Here is a 9985-nt window from a genome sequence, read left to right as displayed (position 1 = left end):
GTGACATTTTAGTCCATTTTTTACCCCAATTTTGAAATTGCACGGAAATCAAAGTCGAACAGTCAAAGGAGGATGAGGTATACCCAAATTATTAATAAATCATAACAGAATCATCGAAATCCTGAAGATACTATAATATATAGAAAAAAGAAAAAAAAGAAAAAAATGTTGAAAACGTTAAATGAGAATGAGTTTTTATATTTAACAAAAATATGAATTAAAACTGAGTTATGGACCGATAATTAGGACCCATTTTTTCAGAAAGTGACGTTAAGGGACATTTGGGCTTTTATTCTGACTTCACCGGGTTCAACCCAAATTATTAATTAATCATAACAGAATCATCGAAATCCTGAAGATACTATATTATATATACACACACTAGGCTTAACCAATTCGATTCTCCTTTGATCCTTTCTTCACTCAGCTTCCGAGTCTCACTCTTGCTTGACTCCTGTCTCTATTTACAATTCGACATCATAATAATCATAAATTCAATTATGAAATATCTGTTACTCTCCCGTTTACTCGCTTCTTCCGCCGCTACAAAATCATCCGCAGCTCTTCAGGTCCGTTTTATTCCCTTTTTTTTATTTTTATTATTTAATTTATTTCACGATGATTTTGTTATAACAGATCCATCTACTTTTTCATTTCCAGTTTTTTTTTTGTTATTGTGTGTAGTAGTGTCTATTATCTGTTTTAATCACACGATAGTTATTGGGTACCGGATCGAACCCGAGACCTCTGCGACCACGGGGACAACATTTTACACCCACTGCTTCACTGTTGAATAGTCACCTGTCTCAAATTAGTTGTCGATTTTGACTTTTACGCGTAGTTTATGCTACATTGAACGCGTAACTATGTAAATTATTATTCATTATATTAAGTTTTATAAAAGAGGGGAATTGGAATTAGTCGTTAGAGACACCTTGTAGAGATTAATCGGATAATTGGAATACTATTCGGAATATTTAATTTGTTAAGCTTGATATGTTAGTTTAAGAAAAATATACTGAGATTAATCAGAGATTAAAAGCGAATTGATAGAGCTTATAACGATTAATCAAGTGATTAATCAGTAAAATCGGTGATTTTTAGAACAGAGCTTGAAATACGTGCAAAAGGCCTAGACACATATTTTGGGACGGAGGAAGTATGAAGATATTAACCTATTTAAAATTAAATACAACTTTTAATAAGTAATGATAAAAAAGACTTAATAGAATTTTAAAGACTTTTGTAAAATCGAAACAAATATAATAGACTTTAAATTGGATATATTCATGCAAGGGTAGCATTGTTTTCGAGCTTGCCTTTGGAATTGTAAATGAATATTCAATGGGAATGAACTGTGAATTATATAATTTGTTCTAACATAACATGTTTACCAGACACCACGGTTACTCTTTTACGATACGGTGATCAATGCTTTATTTTCGTTGTTACAGACTTCATGTTTAAAGTGATTTTATGTTTACAGGCAACTACTTATTCCGCAGCTGCTTCTACAGCTCGGCGACAACATTTTGTTGGTAGTTCTTTATTCGCTAGGCATGCTACTTCAGATGCATCGTTGCAGAAGGAAATCAATGATGAAGGGTACACTACACATACATTTATTCTGTTAATCATGTTTTATGTAGCATGGACTTTTCGTTTTCCTGATAATACATAGTATGTTGATGGGGGTTAGAGTACTTGGGTTTATGAAATTTGTATATTTTGTATATTACATACTGAACCTAAATAATTCTCAGCTTCAAGGGTCATGATATGTTGGCGCCTTTTACTGCTGGGTGGCAAAGTACTGATTTGAATCCTCTGGTGATAGCTAAATCTGAGGTGAGCTTTGTAGAAAAAATTTCATTTGAGTGCCAAATGAAGGCTCTAGGTCAATGGAACATTCGTGTATATTGGATTAATAAAATATAGTTGTAAATGTAATTTACATTCGCTATAAGTTATGCCTTTGATACATCAAGTCAATGATCCATTATCAAGGATTAAAATGCTCACCCTCCTCTAGAGTGGCTCCACTTATGATATACACAGAATAATCTATTCATGGTCACAGTTCCGATTAACTATTTTATAGTCTGTACTGACAAAGGTTCTGATGATTTTGAATTGATTTTGTAGGGGTCCTATGTCTATGACACAAATGGAAAGAAGTATCTTGATTCTCTTGCCGGTCTATGGTGCACGTCCTTAGGTATCCAATCTACGTGTCTAATTTTAATTCCATAAGGAGTTCCTAGTTGATATATGTTGACTCTTAAAACAGAAATCGTAATATCATTTTTAATCACAGCCATCTGAAATTTGCTTAGCAGTAGTCAGTAGAGATATTTATGTGCAAGTTAAAATTTTTATGACCTTTAACGTTTACATTTGAAATGTGCTCAATTTAAGTGTTATTGTATATCAATGAAATCAGTATTCTTTGCATGGTTATTTTAGAAGTCCACTTGAACTATTAAATATTAATTAAGCAATTGGGCACCAGTCTTAAGCATCTGTATTAAGTTAATGTTCTCATTGCAACCGTGCATCAATAGTTTACACAATTAATTAGCATCTCATGCTCTGTAGAAAACCTAATTTAATATCCATAGTTATATATAGCATGCCCTAGACGCGTCATGCGTCCTTGGCTAGAAGTTATTTCGAAGTAAATCATATGTATGTATGTGTTATGATTATGAGGGGCCGGTTCAGAATTTTCCCTGGATCCATGAAATAATTTGCACCTAGATGTACGACTGACGCATAGCAAGAATTGGAAACAAAGAATTGTAGGATTAAAACAATAAAAGATAAGTTTGAAGTAATCAAAGAAGATAAGTTTTATAACTGAAGTGGGATTTGTTTGGATTGCAACCCATAACAAGAATACTAATCTCAATATGAATATCTGAAGTTTGAAAATAAATTAAGATTACATATTTTTTCTATAGGACTAAAACTTTAGAACATAACTAAAAGTAGAATCGTGAAAATACAGACCAAATTCCTAAATTACACTACTACCATTACCTATAATATTCAATTCATTTACTTATCTATTATAATTATGTTTACGTTATGATAAAACTAAAGTAAATTTTATTCTTAAATAGTGACATTAATAGAGACAAATTTATTTTTTTAATTTCCTAGCTCCACATCCAAGGCAGCCCTTAAGTAGTCCAAACGAGATCCATACAAGTGGCTCTGTTCACGATGTCTTCATTAACGGAAATAAAGATTTATGCATTTTATTAATATTTAATGAATGTTGGAGTAAAAAATGATAGATCCAGGTACCAAAATTATTAGGAACTTACTTTGTTAGCAAGTGGTAGATTATTTTGCTAATTTTTTATTTTGAAGGTATGAAATGTTCAGTCTATAATATTGAGCTTTTGATGTATATTGTTTTTGTCTCCCTACTCGGACACCCGCATTATATTGTTTTTGTCTTACAAATTTTTCCCTTTATTGATTTTCCAGGAGGTAATGAGCCTCGTCTGGTTGATGCTGCTGCTAAACAACTTAGCACATTGCCATTTTATCATTCCTTCTGGAATCGCACTACAAAACCCTCTTTGGTATGTTGATATTCAGTTGTAAAGCTTGTCTCCCTCAATCATATAAATTATTCATCTAACTTCCGAATTATGTAGGATCTTGCAACAGAGCTCTTGGAAATGTTTACTGCTACTAAAATGGCAAAAGTGTTCTTCACAAATAGTGGTTCTGAAGCTAATGATACCCAGGTCTGTTGCTACCTTAAGCAGTAATATTTTATTTGACCTTACACGTTTCTTCAGTAACCATTACTTAAATAACAAATTAAACAATACTCTTTCTAGAAAAATAAATGAGTTCCTCAAATGGAACTTGGCATCTTCGTTAATGAAGTGAAATCATAGTATAATAGGTTGAAGAGAATTGCTATGCTGAGAATCGCTAAATAGTTTTTACTGCCATATGACATCACCAAACACTAAAAATGAATAGCTATGCAGGTGATACATCAATAAGGATATATGAAAGAAAGCTGTAACAGGAATATGTTGGAAGTTCAAAGTCAACATAGTTGACATTGAAAACTAACACTGTTTTTCAGTTTTGAAGCCTAACATCTTAGAGAAATCTTACGATATATGAATATTGTTACTAAATAGAAGAGAATTCGTAAATATGTATATGTATAAATGCTGAATGCATAATTGTGTTTTTTGGAATATAGGCTGACCTTCAATAGAAAGAGAAACTTGCTATACACATTTTAGTATTCTACAGCACTATAAAATTACCATACTGTTTTGGTGATGACCTAATCACAGTAATTTAACAAGAAATAACTGAAAGTTTAATTCAAAAACAATTAATGGTTGTAGGTGAAGCTAGTTTGGTATTATAATAATGCACTTGGGAGGCCAAACAAAAAAAAGTTCATTGCTCGACAAAAATCGTAAGTTGATTCCCTGCTCTTAGTATGTGTACACTTAATAAACTTTCTAGGATTTCTATTCTTATAAGTATGTGCATTTTGGCAGGTACCATGGATCTACTCTTATAGCAGCTAGTCTTTCAGGGTATTGTTTTGAAATTGTCAATGTTGTCTATGCATAAGATTTTTACTAACCGATTTTTAATATTGACAGCCTTCCTGCACTGCATCAAAAATTTGATCTACCAGCTCCATTTGTCTTGCACACTGATTGCCCTCATTACTGGCGTCATCATCTTCCAGGTTAATCTACCCTACTTGATACTGAGTTCTGTTTACAGGATATGTGATTCCAAAAATAGTTGTAATGTGAATGTTCCTATAGGCGAGACGGAAGAAGATTTCTCAACCAGGTTAGCGAATAATTTGGAAGAGCTTATCCTAAAAGAGGGACCAGAGACGGTATTTAGTTCATGTTCAGATCATACTATAGCATAACAGATAAATGTTGCTGTCCATTTTTTAGGCTGACTTTGTTCTATTGTGTTCAAGGTTGCTGCATTTATTGCAGAGCCGGTCATGGGGGCAGGAGGCGTGATACCACCCCCAGCTACTTACTTTGAAAAGGTTAGTTTATCTTTTGCTTTTTTTTACTAATTAATGTTTACTGGTCCTTATGTTGTGTAAGTTTATAAGTCATCTATGACTATAAGGGCTCTTGTCATCCTTAGAGAATGTGTAACCAACTTTTTAATAATGCATGCATGTGGAGACACTGATATGGATAAGTTGCAACATTTAAAATTAAAAGTGAAATTGGAAATTGGTTCACTTTGTGATCAGGAGTATTAATGTAATTATAAGTTTGCAGACAGCTAATATTGGTCTCATTTGGCTCTAAAAAGGCATGTGAAGGGTCCTTTTTATCCTCCTAGTGTGACAAGTCCGTATCCTAGAAATGCTCAACCACAATGTGGTACCTTGTGCACTTCTTTAGGATAAAGTGCGCGCTTCATGTTATCTGGTGTCCAAATTTCCAAACATAAATGAGAAACGATATAAAATTAATATGTACTAATGGCTTATGGTACCAAGAACTAATTTTTGGTCCGTGAAGACTTCAGATGAGTATTTAAGATTGATGCACAATATTGTAGCAAGTTAAGTATATCGTGACAAGTAAAAAAGTATAACTAAATTTCGAGTCATCTTATCCAAGGGACTAACAATAATTAGAATTGAACTTTATAGTCACTTGCAAATAAACACGAATAGAAGATGTCTAAAATTAACTAATATCTAACTAAAAGTGAGTAAACAACTAATGAAGAATACATATATGGACAAGGCACATGCTTTACCTAATCCCATATTTAACTCTTCAATTTAATAATGAATTTCATATGTATTGTTTATCACACTGAATTCCCTAAACTAGTGTTATCCGCTTTGGTCCAGGTAACTAAATAAATTCTCTTTGGTCTTGCTAAAAGCAGATTTAATTGTAAAGCCTTAAGTTTTATGTAATTCCTGATATACCTAAGACGATACCCTAATCTTGATCGAAATTGCACAAGAAATTAAATCAATGGTCATGTAAAATTTAACGTATTGTATCTACTAGGCATCATTACAAGTATACAACTTTATAAAACACAACGATACAACGTGTCTGTGTGTGTGTATTAAACCAAATCCGCGTAATACATCTTTCGGATTCACATAGACTTAGCCATAGGAACTCAGTGTATGCTAGAACCTGGTGAGGCCGTATAAATACAGTCGATACCCATATCATGGATAACAAGAATATAGAAGGATAACAAAAATTGACTAGAGATTTTCCCTTCGCAAGTTCAAGCTCTCCTTGATTTTTCTCTTCCTCTTCTAGGTCTGGGATATATGGTGCGTGTAACCCTATTTTTTACGATAAGCAAATGATATATTAAATCTTCTAATAATTTGATAAAACTACCAAAGAGTTTCCTAAACCGGATATGATTCTAAAAGTAACTTTCGAGGTGGCTTTCCTCCCTTGGTTCTGGGATGATAAGCTCAGAATTTGATGCTGGGCCTATTCTCAACTTAAAAGAAAATTTTGTAAGTTTCCCAATGGCTGTAGAATTGCTTGAAACGAACATAGAACTCCAGTTTCAGCTCCAAAAGTGTAGTTTGCGTGTGCAAACCAGAATGTACATTTTTTATTTTTGTGCAAATTCTTCCAATTAAGTCCTCCTAATTATTCACAACAAAAAATAATATTTATTTAATAGAAATACCATTTAATGCAAAAACACAGATATATAGGGTTATAGGGATAAACTCTTCATGATTATATTTACAAAATTCTTGAATAAAAAATGCTACTCAATACTCCCAAATCGTTCAAGTAACTTTTAGTTCCTTCAAGTTTTGTTTATAAGTTGTAGGCTGTATCCGCTCTCTCCCTTTCTGCTATCAAGCTCTTACAGACATGTTATATATAATGCTTTTGCAGATTCAAGCTGTAGTGAAAAAATATGACATCCTTTTTATTGCGGATGAGGTACCACACAATCTTTTTTATCATTCTGTTTAATTAATCAGCTGATATCTGTGGCTCTTGGGCATTAACCTCTGTCAACGGTTGCCATTTCATGTATTCTAGGTAATTTGTGCATTTGGAAGATTAGGAACTATGTTTGGCTGCGATAAGTACAATATTAAGCCAGATCTAGTCTCTATAGCAAAGGTATAAAATCCGACTGAGAATGTCTACTTTTTTTTGTCTAATGAAGAATAAATTACTCAGAACTATGTTTCAGGCTCTTTCTTCTGGATACATGCCAATTGGTGCCGTTTTAGTGAGTCCTGAAGTTTCAGATGTTATATATTCTCAAAGCAACAAATTGGGTAAAATTATGAAACTTTCTAACATTAATCAGAGTTTTTAATCAATCCATCCTTTTAAAGATACCTTCTAAAATCTACATTCTGTCAGGTACTTTTTCTCACGGATTCACTTATTCTGGGCACCCAGTTTCGTGTGCTGTTGCACTTGAAACACTCAAGATCTACAAGTATGTTTTGGATTCAAACTAAAGCAATTGAGTTAGCTTAAACTGTATTGTATATCTAAAATGGTTAGCAGCAAGGCACTATCATTTGTTCACAATTTATATATAAATATGTAGTGTTACAGAGCATGCTCATTGCTATTTACACATAAATAAATGGTTAGGGGTCGACTATCGAAATGCAACAAGTCAGATATTGATGCGTTACTTGAACTAAAAGAGTGACAATGCAGTAACCACGGGCTAATTATTATTATTATCTTTTGCCTATCCTAATTGCACGAGTTTCTATAAGCAAGTGCATGCGCTTGCATGATGAAAAACAGAAGTAAATATAACATAGAGTTTTTGTAGAGTCTATTATTCAGAAAATAGTGATACATAGGCTCTAGTTATTGAGGTTAATAATAAGCCCAATTAGTTATGCACCTTTGCTCTTATTGATTTCTTTCTCAGTATTTAAACTTCACGTCGTATGCTTGTTTTGACAGACTTGGTTAAAATTAGTAATTTTTTTATCAATATTAATTGACTCCTTCCGCTGGCGGTAGGAAACCTAACAGGGTCGGTTAGATCTCCCAATATTTTTAATATTGGTTAATTCATATTCCTGTCCTGCATCATTGCATATACATCATAAGTGCAACAATTAAGCTTGTTGTTTCATAGTTACTGTGGAGTTAAAAGAAAATATGAAAACTCAATCAAGATATTGGTTTGGTTTACCTAATTGATTTTACCACTTTTAAAGAATGAGAGTACACGTGTAAATATGGAATACATGTAGATAAACCTTAGGTCAATACAATATAATACTTATTAGAAAAATACAATTGCAACTTGCAAGCATTGCTTTAATTTGATAGTATTATTCAGGAATATAGGGAACTTGTACCAATCATTCAAGAACCACTTTATCTGAGTATAGATGAATGAATTTTAAATTGACTTGTAAAGTTAGATGGTGCAGTGTTAATAAGTATTTGTAATATTTTCATTGTCCATAGAAGTGTTGACCAACATAATAATTAATATTACTTGTAAGATGATAGGCAAAGAAATATAAATTGCAAATCAAACTGCAACTTTGTAGCTAGCATTAAAAGTTTTGGATCCCGTGTTTGGATACTAACCGCTAACAATTTCTAATTGTCAAAACTTATTGCAGCACTTATTCATGTAAAATTATCTTTGAGAAAGATATTAATACTTTTAACTTGTTTTCAGGGAAAGAAATATTATTGACAAAGTGAAAAGCTTATCTCCGAAGTTTCAAGATGGTATAAAGGCATTCTCTGACAGTCCAATTATTGGGGAGGTAATTTTTATACCCAATTTTATAATGGTAAAGTATGTTAATTTCTGTCCAATATCAACAATCTTTGTACTTGGCAGATAAGAGGAACTGGTTTGATAATTGGGACGGAGTTTGCTGATAACAAGTCACCAACTGATCCCTTCCCTCCTGAATGGGGTAAAGTATATTAGCTGAATTGTCTTAAGCAGTGAAATGATTTATTTCATGTATAAAGTATGTGCAATCATCCAAGTTCATCACCACCCCAGTTTTCATTGAAGTTTAATAATGTGTTCTCAGGGGTAGGTGCATATTTTGGTGCACAGTGTGAGAAGCTTGGGATGTTAGTGCGTGTTGCTGGTGATAATATAATGATGTGTCCTCCATTTATAATAACCCTAGACGAACTTGATGAGGTAAGCGTCTATGAGTGTAAAAGTACATCATTATTTTATCATCCCTGAGCATGAAATGAATTTCTTAGCATGCACCTCAAAGGTCTTTTATATTAACTGGCATCACCCGTCTTGTTCTTCTTTTTACACTCCCTCGATATAAAAAAGTATTTTATAGTTGAGTTGAGAAACCCTGGCTTATATTGTCTCTCTAGATTTTACTCTGAATGATTACCATATTTTAAATTTACTCCTTGTTATCATGTAGTTGATAAGCAAGTACGGGAAAGCTTTGAAGGCCACCGAGGAATGGATAAAGGAACTCAAAGATCAGAAGAAGTAAGCTGTTGATAAGTTTGAGCAAGAAAAGAATGATAATTGCGAAAAACTCCAACCCACCATCTGTGTATAGGGTTAAATATCTTATAAACCATGTTATCAGATAATTTTATGGTTTATAAAATATGTCAGTTTGAATTTCACATTTCTGCACAAGGTATAATCCTAATAAAAAGTCTTTTGGTAGTTTTCTCTCCCCAATCTAAATCTGCCAAAAGCTCGTAGAAGCTGCTGCATATGCTAATCTTCTGTTATAATTCCGCAGTGTGTGCTGAACTCTGTGAGTTCAGGTCTTGGGGTATTCTTTTTCAAAACAATTTTAGGTCAATATTTGAAGATTAAATGCTCAAAACAAGCACTTTAAGAATCGAGTATTTTTTGAGTAGATATATTTTAGTTCATTTAATGAGGAAGATGCATGTAAGGGGTGTTTTTTTGAAGATGCATGTAAGGG

At 32.9% G+C, this 9985-nt stretch overlaps 1 protein-coding gene across 1 annotated transcript; it reads left to right on the top strand.

Annotated features, from left to right (window-relative positions):
- The first annotated feature begins 322 nt into the window (after positions 1 to 322).
- Positions 323 to 9717, top strand: LOC141668712 (gamma aminobutyrate transaminase 3, chloroplastic-like). Its single transcript, XM_074475699.1, has 19 exons — positions 323 to 569; positions 1487 to 1605; positions 1764 to 1848; positions 2146 to 2218; positions 3499 to 3596; positions 3672 to 3764; positions 4392 to 4465; positions 4551 to 4589; positions 4659 to 4747; positions 4830 to 4906; positions 4997 to 5071; positions 6942 to 6989; positions 7092 to 7175; positions 7249 to 7336; positions 7425 to 7503; positions 8728 to 8818; positions 8896 to 8974; positions 9098 to 9213; positions 9461 to 9717. The coding sequence occupies exons 1-19, from the start codon at positions 501 to 503 to the stop codon at positions 9533 to 9535; spliced, it is 1551 nt and encodes a 516-aa protein (XP_074331800.1). The 5' UTR covers positions 323 to 500; the 3' UTR covers positions 9536 to 9717.
- Positions 9718 to 9985: the final 268 nt, after the last annotated feature.

The sequence above is a fragment of the Apium graveolens genome, chromosome 6, assembly GCF_009905375.1.
Source record: "Apium graveolens cultivar Ventura chromosome 6, ASM990537v1, whole genome shotgun sequence".
Classification (NCBI taxonomy): domain Eukaryota; kingdom Viridiplantae; phylum Streptophyta; class Magnoliopsida; order Apiales; family Apiaceae; genus Apium; species Apium graveolens.
Note: the sequence above shows the minus strand (reverse complement) of the source record. Positions and strands in the feature narration are given on the sequence as shown.

Excerpts from the sequence above, each read along its gene's own strand:
- LOC141668712 (XM_074475699.1), top strand. The coding sequence starts at position 501 with ATGAAATATCTGTTACTCTCCCGTTTACTCGCTTCTTCCGCCGCTACA. Across the intron at positions 3,597-3,671 it reads GCACTACAAAACCCTCTTTG|GATCTTGCAACAGAGCTCTT; the intron begins GTATGTTGATAT and ends CGAATTATGTAG. Across the intron at positions 4,466-4,550 it reads TTCATTGCTCGACAAAAATC|GTACCATGGATCTACTCTTA; the intron begins GTAAGTTGATTC and ends GCATTTTGGCAG.